The sequence below is a fragment of the Felis catus genome, chromosome D1, assembly GCF_018350175.1.
Source record: "Felis catus isolate Fca126 chromosome D1, F.catus_Fca126_mat1.0, whole genome shotgun sequence".
NCBI classification, from domain to species: Eukaryota; Metazoa; Chordata; class Mammalia; order Carnivora; family Felidae; genus Felis; species Felis catus.
This window is the reverse complement of record NC_058377.1, coordinates 3,159,357-3,180,128: the sequence shown is the minus strand read 5'-3', so window position 1 is coordinate 3,180,128 and position 20,772 is coordinate 3,159,357. Positions and strand designations below refer to the sequence as shown.

General features: G+C 44.2%; 2 protein-coding genes across 7 annotated transcripts in view; one reads left to right on the top strand and one right to left on the bottom strand.

Annotated features, from left to right (window-relative positions):
* Positions 1 to 20,772, bottom strand: part of GRIA4 (glutamate ionotropic receptor AMPA type subunit 4) — a 1,433,894-nt gene that overhangs the window by 943,045 nt on the left and 470,077 nt on the right. The window lies entirely within an intron of this gene.
* On the top strand, positions 25 to 18,990 carry CASP12 (caspase 12). Of its 6 annotated transcripts, none has more exons than XM_023238906.2 (13): positions 26 to 289; positions 1,194 to 1,443; positions 2,723 to 2,785; positions 2,944 to 3,087; positions 4,648 to 4,896; positions 6,178 to 6,240; positions 10,265 to 10,356; positions 10,767 to 10,940; positions 11,816 to 12,050; positions 12,452 to 12,598; positions 15,401 to 15,510; positions 15,901 to 16,020; positions 16,880 to 18,990. In XM_023238906.2, exons 2-12 carry the CDS (start codon positions 1,236 to 1,238, stop codon positions 15,997 to 15,999), a joined length of 1,584 nt encoding a protein of 527 aa, XP_023094674.1. In that variant the 5' UTR covers positions 26 to 289; positions 1,194 to 1,235; the 3' UTR covers positions 16,000 to 16,020; positions 16,880 to 18,990.

Below are 20,772 nucleotides of genomic sequence, written 5' to 3'. Positions count from 1 at the left end.
GGGTCTATTTGACTTATTAACTGTGTCAAAAACACACTGCAACACAGAACACAGCAACTGTGAGACAGAAGAAAGAAAAGCCAGGTTTTGCTTCCTGTTTTTCAAAGGAAATAAGGTATAGATGAGAAGACGGGTCAAATTCTTTCTTTGCAGAGACAAAGGAACCTGAAAAGCTGTAGTTTCCCGTTTAGATTTAGGTAATAGCAGCCAATCCACTAAGAGCAGAGATAGAAGGCTACTTTCATTTTCACTCCTTTTCCTGCCCAGAGAGCCTCAGCAGCAACAGCCGGTGAGTGGCTCCAGTTTTCCATCGTTTATGGCCGGGTTTGAGGGAATTACAGGAGGACGAGGAGTGGGGGAGACAAGGGGGACTTGCGAGGTACCCTGGGGACGTAAGGGATTGGGGCTCAGGGCACGGTGGCAGGTACGCGAGCAGACGAAGTATTTTAGGCAAGAAGTTAGACCTTCTAGGAAAAGGAAGGAGATGTAAAAAATCTGGAGCTATCTTCTTAACACTTTGCTGCGATTTTAGCCCTTTCTGTGAACTCACACTGAGGGTTCTTACCCGTTTTACGAGTGTCCTCAGCAGGGTGAGGGGCCGTCCATGGGGCATTTCATTTCCTCCATGCTTCTGCTCCCCGTGTGCCCTCTCATGAACAGCAGGGACCAAACCAGCCACACTGTGTTCTCTCAGTATCTGAGGCCAGAGTCACCCTGCAGCCCTTCCTCGGAACACAAACAGGGTCCTTTCCCAGATGTTAATATGTCCGTGCTTTACTGGTACACTATTGATGATGGCAGGTTTTTAAATGAGTGGTGATAAAAGTGACAGGAAGTAAAGAGATCATAGGTGACACCGAGATAGAACTGAGTCAGCCATCACCAAGTTAGTTAGCGAGGCTACTTTCTTTCTGTGAGCCTCACTTTCTCCACCTGTAAAAGAGCAGAATCTTGAAGGCGACTGGTGCTACTCTAAGTGTGGTCGTTGAGCGAGGAGATTTGCCATGACCTGAGACGTTGGGAGAAATGAAAATCACACACTCCACCCTGATCACGGAGATCAGATTTCTGGGAATGAGGAAGTTCTATTTACCGAGCTCCCAGATTCTTTTGCATGTTAAAATTTGAGACCCATGGGCCTAGAATCCAATATCTAAAGTCTGTCCATACCTAAAACCCTATTGTTCTCACAGACAAGACATCACCCCAAGGTCCAGCCCTACGACAAAACAGGGATGGCCGGCAATAGGGTGAACGACTTTATTGAGGACTTGAAGGGAAAGAAGGTGTTAACAAAGCAAGAGTTACGTGCATTAGGGAAAAGAGTGGACCTCATCGTGGATAAGACTGAAGGCCTGATTGATGGTCTCAATGAGAAATCGGGAATAGTAGGAAAAATGTTAGTGAAAAGTATCTTCGGTCCCAAAGGCGAGCTGGCTTTAGGTGAGTATCTCGGGTCAACGGACGGGTAACTCATTGGTTACCTGCGCTCCTTATGCGGTTTCTGTGTTATTTCTATTTGCAAGTGGAGAATCAACTATCCACATGTCTAGTCCCCTCTCCGCCTATCGTACTTAAGACTGTAAAATGTCCCGGTCCGCCCCAGACCCTCTACCAGCATCTGCAATCACTTTATACTACTGCACCTTTTCTTTTCTCTTCAGCATCTGTCACCTTCCATCATTCCATAACCTCTCTCAGTCACTGTGCCGTGTCTCCCCCGCTAACACATAAACTCCATGAGGCATAGATCTGTGTCAGCTTCGTCCACAAGGTAGCCCGAGCTCCTGGAAACGAGCCCTGACACATAACAGGTGCTGAGTTAACGTCTGTTCAATGCGTAAATGGTGCTCGGGCTCTAGGAAATTCTGGGACAGCCTTTAGCCAGTCTGTGGGACACTGGCCACACGCTGTGGACTCGAGACCTATTCCCAGATGTGAAATGTTCCATAGAAACAAAAAATCCACCACCGTCTGCTCACGTGTGGCTTAGCCCAAGGAATAAATCTCTGAGCACCTAGATCTGTCCTTGTTAAAGGAGTACAGAGGGAACGTAAGGGGCCGTGGCGCATCAATATGTCTTTGAAGCGTGGGAGGCACACTTTTCCTATGAAGGGTCAAGCGTCACCATTTTAAGCATTTACGACCAAACGTTCTCTGTCACAGTAACTCCAATCTGATGCTGTGGCATAAAATTAGCAACAGACAATAAGTACAAAGTGAGCGTGGGTGTGTTCCAATAAAGCTTTATTGGCCAACACTGGTGTGGAGGGAGTTTGGCCTGCAGGCCACAGTTTGCTGTCCCTCTCTACAGTATAATATACACATGAGGATAGTCTCAAAGCCTGCAACATCCTTCTGGGATTATTCTGTCGTTACTCAAAGACTAACTTTACAGAGATGCGCACTTTCCTTCCTCAGAACGAAAAATGCCATTGCAGAAAACTGTGATTAAAGAATTTGATTATTCCTGAAATCACATGAGCAGGAGCATAATGAGCCCTTCGTTGTTTCACGGAACCTCTGCCTCCTCCTTCACTTGGCATAAAGTCACAGGCCTTAAGAAGCAAAGCTGGAGCTTAGAAAACGAGCCAAATTCCCATGCTTCATAGGGAAGGCGCACGCTGAACAGAGTCATTTACTTGTGAGCGTGAGGGAAAGAGTTTCAAGTATGGAGGTTCTAGAAACTTCTGCTAACAAATCTTCTTTTCGATTATTTCAGAAATTCTTGATGAAATTGAGAATTATGACTCTGACAACAGCGGGTCATATTCCTCTTCGACAGGTAAGTGCCCTCAAATCTCATGCGATGACAAAAACTTCTAGAGGCGTCCACAGGCCCTGCAGTAAAGAGCTAGGAAACCTGAGTGTTCAGTTACCATCTCTGCAAATAATCTACAGAGAAGAGCAAGGATATTTAACTTCTCATTCATTCTACTCCAGAATATGAAGATGAAAGTGAAGAAAGTGAAGAAAATGAAGAAAGTGAAGAAGAGGAAAATGCTGAGTCATCCCAGGAAATGGATCCCCCGATAGTAGAAGACACCAAACCTGCCGGCTCCTGTGTACCCTCAAACCTCACTGGGGGTAAGTCCCTAGAGTACAGGGGAAGGACCACTGAGATAGGTTCAGAAACTCTGGGTTATTTCTAACTCCCTCACTTTCCCCCCGGTCACAAGCAAGGTCAACACTTATATCCCTGCTCTCCATCTTCTGAGAATCTGGAAGTGAAGGTGAAGATCATGAACTGGGGGAGAACTGGGGGTCGTAGGCATAGGTTCTACTACGAGAGGCAGCACCATGGACATGTGGTGACACTACATGAGCTGAGGCAGACAGAGAGGCCCCTACTGGGCAACAGAAAGAGAGCTGGAATAAAACACAAGCCATCTCTGCACTATGCCCATCACTGCCGCTGACTAACCACGTTCCCTGGTAGAATTATCTTAACTTTTCTGAGACTCATTTATTTTTCTGAGTCTCACATTTTTAAAGGAGATTAATAACATCTATAAAGATGCATAAAACATCAAAGAGAGATCAACTAACAACTGCACAAACAGAAGAAGGAAGTGGTTAAGAAAGACACATTAAAAAAAGCACAACAGGACCTGTCGCACATACCGTGTGATCCCTAAAGAAACTGATGAGTTACTGAACCACATTCGAGAATCGTAGTGTCTAGAAAGGAGTGATAGCGCTGTTGTGTTTTGATTAGCATGTTTTCAGGAGTTCTGGAGAAGCTTACAAAGGCATAAACATTTTGTCATCTTTATTCACTGTCTTATCTATTCATATAACCGTACATATATATGCATGTATTAGCTGAAAACCTACATATGCTGTTATAATCACTGTGTTTATAGCAGGAAGCAAGATAAATAAAGATCCTGCTTTTATGGAGTTTACAGTGCAGTGAAGGTATTTATATAGTAAGAATGACCAAAATACAAGCATAATTCGAGGAACGGACAAGAGAAAAGAGGCGAGGCATGTGGGCCAGGATGAAGAGCTATGAGAACTCATCTGACGTGATATTTGGGACAATGTGACCAGTTGGGACGGGATGTGCCATACTCTGAGGCCAAGGCCTTGCAGGGAAGGAGGAATCAGTCCCAAGAGCTCTCAGTCAGAAATGGTCTTGCCGTGTCCCAAGATCAATCTGATGGGAGAGTAGGAGATTAGGAGGGACGTAGTAGAAGGTGCTGTTACGATCTCAGCTTGGAGCTACCATACTATTTAGAGCCTTTTAGAAAGTGGGAAAGTATTGGGATTGTATTTGCAATAGAAAGACCCTTAGAAGTTTTTAGGTGGAGGAGTGATAAACCAGCATAGGATCAGAAAGGTCAAATGTGTTCAAATGTTTCAGTTAAGAGATCATAGCTTTCGGCTGGTGTTGCCATAGTAGGGAAGTTGTCACGTGGTCAAATCTGGAGCACCTTTGGACAGAGAGTTGACAAAAACATAGACAGAAATAAAAATAATAAACTCTACCTTGATCTACCAAATCAGATTTCTAGGAATGAGCTCCAGGAGCTCTGCTTAACAAGCTCTCAGATACTTTTGCATTTTAAAATTTGAGACCCATGGGCCTAGAATCAGACATCCAAAGTCCTTTCCATACTTAAAATCTTATTGTTCTCACAGACAAGAAATCACCCCAAGTTCTGGTCAATGACAAAAAGGGGATTGCGCATGGCATGCTTGGTACCTTTTTTGAGGACTTGAAGGAAAAGAAGGTGTTAAAAGAACGAGAGATACAAACGCTAGGGGAAACAGTGAATGTCATTGTGGATAAGACTGAAGGCCTGGTTGGTGATCTCACTGAGAAAACTCAAATGGTGGGCAAAATGCTAAAGAACCATTTCTTCAGTTCCAAAAGCGAGGCGACTATAAGTGAGTATCTGAAGTCAAAGGACAGGTAACCCATTGGTATCTGCTCTCCTTATGCGGTCTCTGTGTTCTTATTTCTATTTGCAAGTGGAGAATCAACTATCCACATGTCTAGTCCCCTCTCCGCCTATCGTACTTAAGACTGTAAAATGTCCCGGTCCGCCCCAGACCCTCTACCAGCATCTGCAATCACTTTATACTACTGCACCTTTTCTTTTCTCTTCAGCATCTGTCACCTTCAATCATTCCATAACCTCTCTCAGTCACTGTGCCGTGTCTCTCCCGCTAACACATAAACTCCATGAGGCATAGATCTGTGTCGGCTTCGTCCACAAGGTAGCCTGAGCTCCTGGAAACGAGCCCTGACACATAACAGGTGCTGAGTTAACGTCTGTTCAATGCGTAAATGGTGCTCGGGCTCTAGGAAATTCTGGGACAGCCTTTAGCCAGTCTGTGGGACACTGGCCACACGCTGTGGACTCGAGACCTATTCCCAGATGTGAAATGTTCCATAGAAACAAAAAATCCACCACCGTCTGCTCACGTGTGGCTTAGCCCAAGGAATAAATCTCTGAGCACCTAGATCTGTCCTTGTTAAAGGAGTACAGAGGGAACGTAAGGGGCCGTGACGCATCAATATGTCTTTGAAGCGTGGGAGGCACACTTTTCCTATGAAGGGTCAAGCGTCACCATTTTAAGCATTTACGACCAAACGTTCTCTGTCACAGTAACTCCAATCTGATGCTGTGGCATAAAATTAGCAACAGACAATAAGTACAAAGTGAGCGTGGGTGTGTTCCAATAAAGCTTTATTGGCCAACACTGGTGTGGAGGGAGTTTGGCCTGCAGGCCACAGTTTGCTGTCCCTCTCTACAGTATAACATACACATGAGGATAGTCTCAAAGCCTGCAACATCCTTCTGGGATTATTCTGTCGTTACTCAAAGACTAACTTTACAGAGATGCGCACTTTCCTTCCTCAGAACGAAAAATGCCATTGCAGAAAACTGTGATTAAAGAATTTGATTATTCCTGAAATCACATGAGCAGGAGCATAATGAGCCCTTCGTTGTTTCACGGAACCTCTGCCTCCTCCTTCACTTGGCATAAAGTCACAGGCCTTAAGAAGCAAAGCTGGAGCTTAGAAAACGAGCCAAATTCCCATGCTTCATAGGGAAGGCGCACGCTGAACAGAGTCATTTACTTGTGAGCGTGAGGGAAAGAGTTTCAAGTATGGAGGTTCTAGAAACTTCTGCTAACAAATCTTCTTTTCGATTATTTCAGAAATTCTTGATGAAAATGAGAAGGATGAATCTGGCAAAATCAAGTCATTTTCCTCTTCGACAGGTAAGTGCCTTCAAATCTCACGCCACAATGAAAACCTTCAGACCTCTAGAGGCGTCCACAGGCCCTGCAGTAAAGAGCTAGGAAACCTGAGTGTTCAGTTGCCATCTCTGCAAATAATCTACAGAGAAGGGCATTGATATTTAACTTGTTCTTCATTCCACTTCGGAATCTGAAGTAAATGTGAACAAAGTGAAGAAAAAGAAAAATGCTGTCAGCCCAGGCATTGGCTCTCCCTATAGTGGAAGCCACCAAACCAAATGGCTCTTGGAAACCCTCAAAGCTCAATCAGGATAAGGCCCTACATTACAGAGGCCCTAAGTCACAGGGGAAAGACCAATGAGATCGGTTCCGAAACTCTGGGTTATTTATTTATTTAAAAAAAATTTTTTAATGTTCATTTATTTTTGAGAGAGACAGAGAATCAGAGCACAAGCAGGGAAAGGGGAGAGAGAGAGAGGGAGGCACAGAATCGGAAGCAGGCTCCAGGCTCTGAGCTGTCAGCACAGAACCCAACGCAGGGCTCAAACCCACAAACTGCAAGATCATGACCTGAGCCGAAGTTGGACGCTCAACCAACTGAGCCACCCAGGTGCCCCAGAAACTCTGGGTTATTTCTGACTTCCTCACAACCCCCAGGTCACAAGCAAGGTCAACACTTACATCCCTGCTCTCCACTTCTGAGAATCTGGAAGTGAAAGTGAAGATCATGAATTGGGGGAGAAGGCTGGGGGTCGTAGGCATGGGTTCTCCTAGGACAGGCAGCGTCATTGACACGTGGTGACACTAGATGAGCTGAGGCAGACAGAGAGGCCCCTACTGGGCAACAGAAAGAGAGCTGGAATAAAACACAAGCCATCTCTGCACTGAGCCCATCATTGCCCCTGACTAACCACATTCCCCGGTGGAATTACCTCAACTTTTCTGAGACTCCTATTTTTAAATGAGATTGATTAATAACATCTATAAAGATAAATAAAACATCAAAGAGAGATCAACTAACAACTGCAAATAGAACAAGGATGTGGTTAAGAAAAACACGCTAAGGGGCCCCTGGGTGGCTCAGTCGGTTAAGTGTCCTACTTTGGCTCAGGTCATGATCTCACAGTTTGTGGGTTTGAGCCCCACATGGGGCTCTGTGCTGATGGCTCAGAGCCCGGAGCCTGCTTCAGATTCTGTGTCTTCCTGTCTCTCTGCCTCTTCCCCATTTGCTCTCTCTCTCTCTCTCTCAAAAATAAATAAAATGTAAAAAAATAAAATAAAAAAGGGAAAAGAAACACGTTAAGAAAAGCACAACAAGACTGGTCACATATACCGTGTGATCACTAAAGAAACTGATGACTTACTGAACCACATCCGAGAATTGTAGCGTCTAGAAAGGAGTGATAGCGCTGTTGTGTTTTGATTAGCATGTTTTCAGGAGTTCTGGACAAGCTTACAAAGGCATAAACATTTTGTCATCTTTATTCACTGTCTTATCTATTCATATATCCCTACATATATATGCATGTATTAGCTAAAAACCTATATATGCTGTTCTAATCACTGTGTTTATAGCAGGAAGCAAGATAAATAAAGATCCTGGTTTTATGGAGTTTACAGTGCAGTGAAGGTATTTATATAGTAAGAGTGACCAAAATACAAGTGTAATTCGGGGGATGGAGAAGAGAAAGAGGCGAGGCATGTGGGCCAGGATGAAGAGCTATGAGAACTCATCTGACGTGATATTCGGGACAATGTGACCAGTTGGGACGGGATGTGTCATACTCTGAGGCCAAGGCCTTGCAGGGAAGGAGGAAACAATCCCAAGAGCTCTCAGTCAGAAATGGTCTTGCCGTGTCCCAAGATCAATCTGATGGGAGAGTAGGAGATTAGGAGGGACGGGGTAGAAGGAGCTGTTATGGTCTCAGCTTGGAGCTACCATACTATTTAGAGCCTTTTAGAAAGTGGGAAAGTATCGGGATTGTATTTGCAATAGAAAGGCCCTTAGAAGTTTTTAGGTGGAGGAGTGATAAACGAGCATAGCATCAGAAAGGTCAAATGTGTTCAAATGTTTCAGTTAAGAGATCATAGCTTTCGGCTGGTGTTGCCATAGTAGGGAAGTTGTCACATGGTCAAATCTGGAGCTCTCTGGGATGGAGAGTCAACAAGAACTATCCTGGACTGGCTGTGGGCTAAATAAGGAAGAGGAGGAACCAAGGATGATTCTGTATTTTGGATAGGCAACTAGGTGAAGGGTGTGAGGAACTGAGATAGCAAAAAACTTGTAGTAGAGAGAAATCTGAGGAAAATCCTATTTGTAGGAGTGGGCGAATATCAGGAGTCCTTCTCTCTACACATTTACTTTGTTGCCTGGATCACATCCAAGGGTACATGTTGAATACACAGGTAGATTCAGCCGCGTTGTTCACAGGGGGACCAGGCACGGGAGTAAATCTCAGGATTCAGCAGCATGTAGACAGTATTTAGCATGACGTGTCTGGAAGAGGCCACCTGGGGAGAGATGCTGACAGAACATCTTAGAGGGTTCAATGTAGAAAGACCCAACTCTGGGAGGCGTGGAGGAAGCGCAAGGCCGGCGAAGGGCATCCAGCTTGAGAGAGGACGGTTACCGCACGCAGAGCCTCTGAAGCCTGGAGAACCCTGCTCAAGGAGGAAGGTGTGCTCGACCACGTTTGAATGCTCAAGAAGCAACAGATGGCCAGTGGTGACCTCAATCTCAAGCATTTAAGTGTTGAAAATGACAGTCAGTGTCTACCGCATGAAGAAAAGAGAATGAGAGATGAAAATAGCGAAAAGAGATGCCACCTTTAACGAATTGTACTGAGAAGCAGAGCGGGGAAACACAATAGCTGGATGGGATGCCAAGTGCAGGGGCAGAGTGCGTAACAGATAAAGGGATATCAAGGCATGTGATACGCCAGCAGGGAGAGCACAGCAGGGGCAAGAAGGGGTACCGATGATGCAGAAGACGGGGACGAGGAATCACCCGAGTACAGTTCTCGCAGGTGAGAGGAAATCGAGCGGGAACGTAAGTACAGTCTCTACCCTCAGCCAGGAGGAAGAATGTGCCGTCCTTTGTCACAGGAGGGGAAGGACAGAAGGTGGGCAGACGTGCGGGAAAACGAACAGACCTGTTGGTTCGGAAGATGAAATTGTTCTTACCCAGCAATACTGGAAGGACCGGAAGGCTTGTTTCCCTACGGGAAAACTACAACAAGAAAAGGGAAAGATGCCTGGTAGCTATTTTCAAGTATTGGAAGGTAACTACTCCTTAATAAGTGGTTGTAGGCTCTTCATCTGTGCCAGATAATCATTCTAGGCATAGGAAATACAGAGATTAAACACATCTTCCCTGTCCTAATGAAGCCTACCATACAGCAAGCACAATTAAGAGCTATTATTATCATAGTTTTTAGGTGCACATTTACATAAAGTGATCGAAACACGAGGAGAGAAGCCGTAGAAGTATTAGTGAGCTTTCATGGGAAAAGGAAGGAGACATTTGTCTTGATGGTTCCAATGCAGGAACTATATACACCAGTGCTTTGAAAGCTCACACTCCAGGATCCTCAGAATTGGTCAAAATGCTTTAGAATCCTGCAGGGTCTCTGTTAGTGGAAACACTGCACTGGTGGTAATAATGTGCACAGTAGGGATATTTTAGTGGAGTTAAATAACTGAATAATCACTTGACCAGGCCACATGAACATTAGGCTTCCTTCCAAATCTTAGGTACTGTGTCTGTGTGAGACTAACGCACGGGGATTGAAAGGTTACTCAATGCCATGACCACTGACAAAAACAAAAGTTGTCCGTGGGGTCAGTAAGAAGCAGAAAGAAAGATGGTAGTATGAAGATTTCTCTTTTTGTCATTTGTAATACAAAATGATTTTTTTGTTGTTTTATTAAGCCTTTTGAAGGGATGGCGGTGAGCATTTCCTAAGAATGAGAGCCCGGTGAAAAGATCCTCATGACTGCCAGACAGTGGGTGCTACTCCTTAATGAGTAATTTTTTCTCTTGTAGTTTTTCAGGTAACCCAGGCTTCCCAAATCAATGTGCTGAAGCTTTGTCCTTGTATCCATTTTAAGGAACCAAAGACAATAATGGCACATGAGGTAATATACTTTGGAATAGGGGCACACAAGGTTGTCCACTCAAACAACATAGAACTCACTGGAAATTTCAGTTCTTGCTACAGATGCCTTAGGATCAGCCCCAAAGGCATAGGATGCTATTCAATCATGTTATCTAATTAAGGGGCCCTTACATCAGATTTCCTGTCTGTTTCATCCCATCCTCAAACATACTTTAAACTCCTCGCCACCAGTGAACCGAAGCAAGGTTTCCGGAGCGTGTACTCAGAACTACTACACGTTTTTAGTCTGGTGCCTTGTTCATGAATCCCTAGTTCCATCCCCAAGTCCTCCAGCCATCCAATCTCTAATTGTAAGGGCCTATTTTGCATAGGATTTGGAGGCAAAAGTGGGAGACTGGGTGCAACTCACTCTGTGTCGGTTAACTGCAGATCTATCCAGTGATGGAGAAGAAGAGCCGAATGCGCCTGGCTCTCATCATTTGCAATAGAACATTCGATTATCTTTCTGAGCGAGAAGGCTGTGAAAAGGACATTTCGGGGATGCGAGATCTGCTGGAGAACCTTGGATATTCAGTGGTTATAAAGGAAAATCTCACCGCTCAGGTAATGGCCCCAGAGAGTGGGATGAGTCAGGATGAGTGTCCCTCCTTTCATCTCCTTCCTGGACTTCTTCCTTGGCGGCTGTCAGAACGGAGCGCATGTTATAGAAACTGCGTTTCTCTAGAACAGGCATCCTGCACCCCAGCCTCTCCCAACGTACACTCTGAAGGCCAAGACCTAGATGGCAGTAGTTCACTAAACAGGCTGGCTCTTGCTAATGCTCTCAGTTTGGGAGACACCCATCACTTGATAGTCTATGTGAGACACGACTCTGAGGCCTTTATAATTTCAGTATCGTGTGTCTGAATGTGAAGCCAAGTAGACGGTTAAAAAACAAAACAAAACAAGTTTTCCACACATACATACACAGAAGAAGTTGTGATTCTGGCTTCGTCCAAAAAAATACCACGGGAGGCTTTAGACAAACCTAGCAAGGAATCTGTTCACATCTCTACGCCAGTGGAAACAGTCCCTCCGTCTCTGTCTCTGTCTCACTCTTTGTTTAATGAAAACTCAGGGCAACTGCAGCCTGTAACACGGTTGTGAAAAGCAAAGCCTTTGGCAGGAGACCCGTCACCTCACGTGTCCCTCCCTGTACTCCACCTCCTAGCGTCTCCCTCAGTCTAAGGATCTACTGAACACCACCGGGCTACACGCTGTATGAAAAAACCCTGCTTTTCCATTCTATACATCCAGCTTTCTGGCTGTATGTCAGAACGTAATTTCTCGTACAATTCCACTCTGTCCAAATCGTCTGATCACTCCATTTCTGCTGTCTCTCTCTCCCTCTTGAGTGTGTGTGCGTAAAGTCCGTGTACTGTGTGAGCACAATGTAGACACAGACAGCTCCCAGGAGGTAAGTCTGGAAACTCTTTCAGGAAATGAAGGTCGAGCTGAAGCACTTTGCCGCCCGCCCAGAGCACCGCTTCTCAGACAGCACGTTCCTGGTGTTCATGTCACACGGCATCCTGGACGGGATCTGTGGGACAAAGCACAGGGAGGAAGAGCCAGATGTCCTTCACGACGACACCATCTTCCAGATTTTCAACAATCGCAACTGCAGGAACCTAAAAGACAAACCGAAGGTCATCATCATGCAGGCCTGCCGAGGCAGTGAGTTGGAGCTGGGGGACGCAGGGGGTGGCCGTCCGTTTTTTTCTGTGATTAGCCTGGTGTCCAGCCTTCGCCTTCCCAGGGCTGAGGGAGAGAAACCACACTGTAGAACGGCACGTGGGCCTGCTCCAGAAAGATACGAAGCCTGTATCGTCATTGAACAAGTGTTAAGTGCGCTAGAATAACAGCACGTGTCCCGATCATCTGGGACTAGGTTCTACTAAACTTAAGTGGCCTCTGTGTAGTTCCCAGTCAGTGAGGCAATTTTTCTATCAGAAAGATACTGGCATTTTTAATAAATTCCAGATGGAAATGTATTGAAGTAAAGGTATAAGGGTTAAGAGACATTTTGTGTGTCTGTGTCTGTAACATCTTTTGTAAGACAAGCGTGTCTCTCCCAGAAGGCAACGGGGCCGTCTGGGTGACAGATGTGGGCGAAGCCTGTGCATGGCCGGAAAACCAGCCCTCAGCACCCTACATCTTCAGTGACGCCGTACAAAAGACCCATGTGGAGAAGGACTTCATCGCTTTCAAATCTTCGACTCCACGTAAGTGACTTCAGAGAGAAGCTTCTCGATCTCCTGTTAGTTTCCAGATCACAGGCCTGGCTGTGATCCTATGTGATTGCTGATTGAAAAACATCTCTTCCTTCATGATAGATTTTAGGCAGAGAATAGATTTAAAATATGGAGGTTTTTATAACTAGAAGGCTAGAAGTCTTCATTTTGGAGGAAACATTCAAAATAAGCCGGAGTTTTATGAGGATCCAGTGTTACAATAGTCTAACTATAAATCAGAGTTGTTTTTGTTTGTTCAGACAGCAATGGCACATGATTTGGCCCACCTCATCACCTGCTAGCAATTAAACAGGTAATCAGTAAAACTGTAGTACTTTCTTCACACACTCCAGAACCTCTTACATTATTTGACTCTAATCTAAAAAAAATTAGTTAATATTCAAATGCCTGACTTCAGCATCATGCAGCCAAGACTGAAAATCCTCCTTTGGCAGGAAAGACAAAGTAGGAGATAGAAACACAAGATATACCGAGCTGATCGTGGTCAAACCTGCAGAAAATCTATTTAACAGTCACCTACGACATTGGGGTGATTTAGAGAACCAGGGCAATTTCAAGAATCTTGTTTACAAAGCCACAGTTATAAGTCCTCTACTGCAGTGACTACAAACTGCGATGTACACAGACATCTCTTTGGAATGATATTACAGGCAGGGTTCTGATTCAGTGGGTCTGGGGGGGTGGCGAGATGGTGCCTTTCAAAACACCCTGCGGTGAGGCTAGTGCTGTCCGCCCATGGCCACACATGAGCAGCAAGGGACTGGAGGACCCTCTGAGTGTCGTCTGACAGGAAAAGGCTATGCAGGGAACACCCACTCTGTACCTGGAACAGTCATACTTCTCTTTGTTTTACATACTGGAGTTTAAATAAAACTGTATTTGAAAGAAGAGCTCTGTACTTTTAGCAATTAAAGGAAGTTAAGAAGGCATATATGGGCTGGTATGTATCTAAGAGACTCTTTAACTTACTTAAGGAAATGAAGTCTAACATGTAAAGTTCTTGCATTCATTTTTGCACACGTAACGACCCGCTAAGGTGGAGTGAGCACAGGGTGTAGGATCCACAAGTGAAGCAGATGTGCTTACTGAACCTCATGGAGCATATGGTCAGAGCAGAGAGGCAGAGGTTAACTCAGGGGAAAATACACACCCACGTCTCACAAGTAGATACTGACTGTCTCTTGACTGTGCTAAGTGCTTTGAGGAAAAACGTGTTGAAAGATGAAGGAGTTAACTATGTCAAGGGTAAGCGAGGAACATTCCAGACAGAAAAAGCACAGAGGACCTGGGAAAGAAAGGAGCCTGGAAAACTGGGCCAGTATATCTGGAGCACAGAGCTGGGGCTCAGTGCTGAGAGGGAGGTTGGAGAGGTCAGGAGGGATCATGCGATTTGGGTCCTCATAGGTTCGGGAAGGATTTGATCTTTTCTGTTTACATTCTTTATTACTAATATTACTTTATACTAATAGTAACAGGGAGTTTTGGTGAAACTTAAGCAATGAAATGGTAAGATTATCATTTTTATATAACTACTCCGGGGATTCTGTGGGGAATGGATTACAGTACAGCAGGAAATACAGGAGGCGGGTTAAAACGCTACTGCAGGGTTACTGGCCACGGCTGGTAACGGCAGTCTCGGGAAGACACAGCTGTTGAATCCAGAAGGAATTAGTGTATAAAATGTCTAGGACCCAGTGTTGGGAGGATGTGGCAGGTGAGTAAGAAGGGATGACACAGAGGACTCAAGGGATGGTCAAGGTGCGTTCATTAAAACGGGAATCCTGCCAGAAAGTGTGAGATGCCTTTGGCATATTTCCAGGTGAAACAGAGAGAGTTACAAAGCTGTGTACCTCCGAAAAGAGAATGGCACCAGGATTCAGGAGGTGATGGCTGAGAATTACATCTCATGGTCTAAAAATGGATGAAATTATACAGGAACAGAGAACAGACGGAGACGAGATCCTAAAGCTGAGGCTTGTGGATGGTAGAGGTCAAGCTGGGAGGCAGAGTATTTGCAAGTTGGGCTCAGGAAGTTTCCTATCAGGGCATAAGAAAGAAAAGTAAGGGTATGTATGTGTGGTCAGTGTGCCCAAGAAAGCCTCCACTGGACTTATGGCCAGTTTCTGATTTGAATGAGAGAGATCAGGTGAAACCCAGTGAGTGACCATGAGATCGAATGACGTGGAGGCCATGAATGGCCTTGGGGAAAGTGACTTGGTAAAGTCAGGGTGGTGGGGGGAGACAGCAGACGGGTGAGCGGGCTAGGGCTCGGAGGATGTGAAGACGGTGGGGAGAGACAAACCTGAGGAATGCAACCATTAAAAGGAGGAAGGAACAGGAAGGTAGCTGCAGATAAAGTGACCATCAGACTATTAGCTTTTTGACGATGGGAGAGATTTGATCACATTGCAATGGTCACGAAAAGTGGTAGCTCAAGAGATGTTCACGATAAAAAACGAGCAAAATATTCCAGGAGAAAACAGAACAGATGAAGAGGAGGTCCAGAATGGCACGACAGGAATTAGTTTCTTTTCCACTACTTGCAGTCCGAGGCAGGTAACTTTGGCTCTAAGAGCGTGAACAGGGTTGATGACTGAGAGTCCACGACGGTTTTCTCTGGGCCTCCTGGGGACACTGGAGGTCCCAGCTTTGCCTTTCTCTCTCCTCCAAAGCACTAAAATCAAACTATGCCCCAAAGCTCTGACTCTAAGAGTCTTCCACACACAACACAAAGGCCACATCTCCCAGTATTTTAATACCTTTTATTTGCAGATAATGTTTCCTGGAGACTGAACACAGATGGCTCTGTCTTCATTTCCCATCTTATCCGCTACTTCAAAATGTATTCTTGTTGTCATCATTTGGAGGAGATTTTCCGAAAGGTACAGGTCTTCTGTTTTTTTCAATGTCATCACTGTGCAACCATTCTCAATTTTTTTTGGTGGGTGGGTGGGTGGGGAATCCTGAAAGCTCTTAGACCATCTTGGCATTCCTTCCTGTACCCCACGTTTGTTTAAAGAGGAGGTTTTGGGGAAATATTGCATGGAACCAGTGTGAGTTTCTCTGATTCTGATGGCCTTGTTTATTCAGAAAATGCTTGAGGATACTCTATCATGCATGGATGTACTATAGCCAAGGAAAAGCTAAACGTTTCTTCTGTGTATACCCCCCTGGCCACAGCCTTAAAACATACCACAAATTCTGTGACTCCTGAGAGAGAAGTCCATATTTCCCTTTTAGGAAGTATCTAAAGATTTTCTTTCCTGCTTTAGGTTCAATATTCATTTGAGACTCCAAATATAATTACCCAGATGCCCACGATTGAGAGACTCTCCATGACACGATATTTCTACCTCTTCCCTGGGAATTAAAACTCATACACAGCATCTCAGGTAAATGCTTCCAAGAAGTGGACTTGGGAACTCCCTTCTCAGAGCCTGTGTGTCAAATACAGACAGAATGGAGGACAGTGACAGGGTGTAGCTGCCTAGTACTGTCCTGTCCCCATGTTCTTTTTTTTTTTTCCAACACAATTCTTAATTTTTTTTTTAATTTACATCCAAATTAGTTAGCATATAGTGCAACCATGATTTCAGGAGTAGATTCCTTAGTGCTCCCTTACCCATTTAGCCCATCCCCCCTCCCACACCCCGTCCAGTAACCCTCTGTTTGTTCATCATATTTAAGAGTCTCTTATGCTTTGTCCCCCTCCCTGTTTTTATATTATTTTTGCTTCCTTTCCCTTCTGTTCATCTGTTTTGTCTCTTAAAGTCCTCATATGAGTGAAGTCATGTGATATTTGTCTTTCTCGGACTGACCAATGTCACTTAGCATAATACCCTCCAGTTCCATCTCATGTAGTTGCAAATGGCAAGATTTCATGCTTTTTGATTGCCAAGTAATACTCCATTATTTACATATACACCACATCTTCTTTATCCATTCATCCACCAATGGACATCTGGGCTCTTTCCATACTTTGGCTATTGTCGACAGTGCTGCTATAAACATGGGGGTGCACGTGTCCCTTTGAAACAGCACACCTGTATCCCTTGGATAAATGCCTAGTAGCGCAATTGCTGGGTCATAGGGTAGTTCTATCTTTAATTTTTTGAGGAACCTCCATACTGTTTTCCAGAGTGGCTGCACCAGCTTGCATTCCCATCGTCCCCATGTTCTTAATGACCCTTGGGAAAACCCTGGTTTCATACGAAATTATAAGAAATTATAAGTCTATATGTTTCCCTCCAGTCTTAATGTCTCTCAAGGACCTACCTACCGAGTGGAAGATATTTAGTTCTGAAGCTTGCACAAAAAAACTGGATGTTCATATACAGCTGGCGTGAGGCGTCCTCCCAGAGAAGTCAGTTTGGCTGAGTTTCATTCCTCCTGTGTTTGTGATGAGGACTGCCTGTACCACAGTGTCAGTTGGAGGCTGCTGGGTCTGCACCGAGGCAATGAGACCCTAGTGCGGACCTCCCCCTCTGGGGGTGACAGCCCATAGCCCTTTGGGGAAGGCACAACTCATGGTAGGCATCAGTTCTGTTTATGCCTTACCTCCTATAACCCCTTTCCTTATGTTTCCTTCTCTCTACTTTTCCAGGGAAACTGGGCCATTATGTACTCGACGAACCTACTACTTTAAAAGGGCAATGTCTGCTCGTGAATATTTTTATACGAAACTTCCCAAATGCCCACCTTCAACCAAGGCCAAGTGAAAATCAATGCCATATTGTTGCTGAGTTAGTACTTACTACATTTTTAAAAAATTTTGTTTGTTTTCTCACGTTACTGTAAGGGTAAAACATTTTCATTGCAAAACAAAGTTTAAGTATAGAAAAACATTTAAAAAATATTTGATGAATAAGTGATTACATTAATAGGTGTCCTGGTATTAGGTAAAGATCATATTCTCGGGATAAACTCTTCTCTGTTATAAAGGATCATTCACGTACTCTCCATTTGGAAGACTATTACTAACATTTGACTTGGGACATTTACATTATAGACTGAATTCTCATTTATTTTGACTCATTTCTAACTTGGCCATAGGATATTTTGATAATATTTTTTAATGAACTACAAGTAGTATTTTTTTTTGATTCCTAGAATGTGAAAAATCTTTGTCCCTGAGTTCACTTATGAGTTCTCCTAAAAACATATACAAAGGCCAGTGTGAATTTATTTCTTAGTAGTATGTTTTTATTATCAAAATGTTGATTTTTTTAAAAAAGTACCCATACATATCTGCATCTGTATACTCATTAACTTTCAAACTATAGATGAAAGCCAATGTGTATAATCACTAAAACAAAAACAAAAACAAAAAAACAAAAAAAAATTTATTTTGTTTGAATCTTGAGAACATGGAGATTATGTAAAAATATCCCTTTAGAACTGAAAGTGACAAAGAGGGAAGTGAAAATCAAGTTCCATGAAATGATTTATGTTCTCTCCCTTCCATCCTGTGGTCTTACTTCCTCTCTCTCTACATACACAAACTCACAGATGAATTTAGAAAGCTAACTGTGTAAGATACTCTATGACCTGCACTTGTGTTGATTCAAAATTACCATCTAGGATTAAAGGGAGATGTGAAGCATCAGTAATATACATAGCCTAAGCTTAAGAGGGTGGGGGAAGGCGATCAAGGGCTGACTGGGGGCTGGGTAGAGTCTCCTTCCTGTCCCTTTTCACTCAGCCCCTTATATTCTGAAGGTCACATCTCCAGCTGTTGGAGCTACAGCTCTTAAGGTCAACAAAAGTGCAGCCTAGTCAGCAAGAAAGAGGAAGAACCAGCAGACACAGGCCCCCTCCCTTTCAGGAAGTCTTCTCTTCCTATAAACCAGAACCACCACTGGGTCCAAAGTCACTCACAGCTGCGCAGAAGTTGAGAAATGAAGTATTTATTCCATGTGTCAAATTCCTAGCAAAAAACCCCTGGGAGTTTCTCTTAAGAAATGGGGAAAAGCAGATATTGGGTCCCTTTGACTGTCTCTGCCCGAGATTGCTTCCACATTTGATGGCTGCCTAATACTGAATTAAAAAAAATTTTTAATGTTTATTTTTGAGAGAGGGAGTGAGACAGTGTGAGTGGGGGAGGGCCAGAGAGAGGGAGACACAGAATCCGAAGCAGGCTCCAGGCTCTGAGCTGTCAGCACAGAGCCCGACGTGGGGCTCGAACCATGAACTGTGAGAAGATGACCTGAGCCGAAGTCGGACGCCCAACTGACTCAGCCACCCAGGTGCCCCTGCCTAATACTGAATTTAATGGATGGATTAGAATGTATTTTATTAAGTTCAGTAATTTCCATATGTGTTATCTTATGCAATTTTATAATAAAATTTTCCTCCTAAATATATCTCTAAGTTGCTCTCTGATAATACTATTGGAATAAACTCTCAGAACTAAAATGACAGGGTCAAAAGCATTAAAATTCGAATTTTCTATGTAGGGTAGAGCTCAAAAAATTGTCTGAATGTGCACTCCCCCTGAGCTGAATGCACTATGGCTCATTTTCCTATATCTGCATCAGCACGATGTGTACTCTATCTTAATTTCTCAGGCCCCAAATCAAAATTATTCTGATGTTTGTTTGCTTTCTAAACCAGCTAAGCATCTCTTCCCACGCTTATAGGTCACTGCAAACAAGTTAAATGTTAACTGGTGCTTCCTCTTGTCCACCAGGTCTCCGGGGGGGGGGGGGTCCACCAGAAACTCATAGGAACCACTAACTGGGCCACCTCTCTGGCTTCCAGCCCAGCCGGGACTGTGCCTCTCACCTGAAAGGCACATTCTTATCTCAGAATCTGCTAACCCCTTTGCCTAAACCAATCGCCCCTTGCACCTCATAACTGCATGACTTACTACTGCCCTTCCTGGGGTTTCACTAAGTTAAGACCTTATCAGTGTCCTCAATTGTCTAAATGACCCAGCCAGCCTTCTCCTGCCCCTGATACTCCCAACATCCTCACCCTTCTTGATTTTTCCACAGTACTGATTACTTATGACACACTACGTAATTTGTCTACTATTTATATGTTCATCTCACTCCATGAGAATATAAGCACCGTGAGGGTGGTGACTCTGTTTCCTTTGTGACAGTATTCACAGAATTTAGAGCCGTGCCTGGTGCAGAGCAGACATTCAAGTTTCAACTAGATGAATGAATCCATCTAAAATCATCATGATGGGGACCCACGGAGATAAAATATACAGTATGTTTTCCCAAATGGCTTCGCAATACAACCTTTTTTTCTCGGCGATACAAAACTTAGGTTTTGGTTTAGTTGGGGATTAGTTTTTTTCATATTTTATCAAACCTACTCCTTTTTGTCTAGGTACTTCTTTGGGAACATCTATTATTTGTGTGGTAAAAATTCGAAATGCATTCTTTCCTTCACAATCAAACATCTTACCTTCCATAAACAGTGTCTGTATGATTGTTCTCTGCCTGATTTAATAGGAGCTGTTGAGAATGTCATGGTGAAAAAGAAGTATTTACTACATACACGGAGCTTATGTAAATAGATATCTAAAACACACCGCTATGTCTGAATGCTTGTGTCCCTACAACATTCATAGGTTGGAATCTTCTTTTAAGAATGTTTGTCTGTTTGTTTGTTTACTGAGAGAGAGAGAGTTGCAGAGACAGAGGGAGTGAGAGAATTCCAAGCAGGCTGCATGCTGTCAGTGCAGAGCTCAATACAGGACTCAATCTCACCACCCTGAGATCATGGCCTGAGCCAAAATCAGGAGTTGGACGCTTAACTGACAGAGCCACCGAGGTGCCCCCATATGTTGAAATCTTAACGCCCAGTGTGATGGTATGAGAAGGTCCTTGGGAGGTGTTTAAGGTCAGGGGGTGGGGCTCTCATGGATGGGATTAGTGCCTAATAAAAGAGGCTCCAGAGAGCTCCCCGGCCCCTTCCCACACCTGAAGACTCAAGGAGACTTCTGTTGGGGCTCCACCTGAATGTGCCGGCATCCCGATCTCAGACTTCCAAGTAGATTTCTGCTGTTTAGAAGCCACCCAGGCTGTGCTATTTTACTAAAGCAGCCCAAACGGACCAAAACACATGCCATGTTTTACAGTGAACTAAGAATGTTAGTCCAGCCCTGTTCCCCTTTCTAGAACCATTGT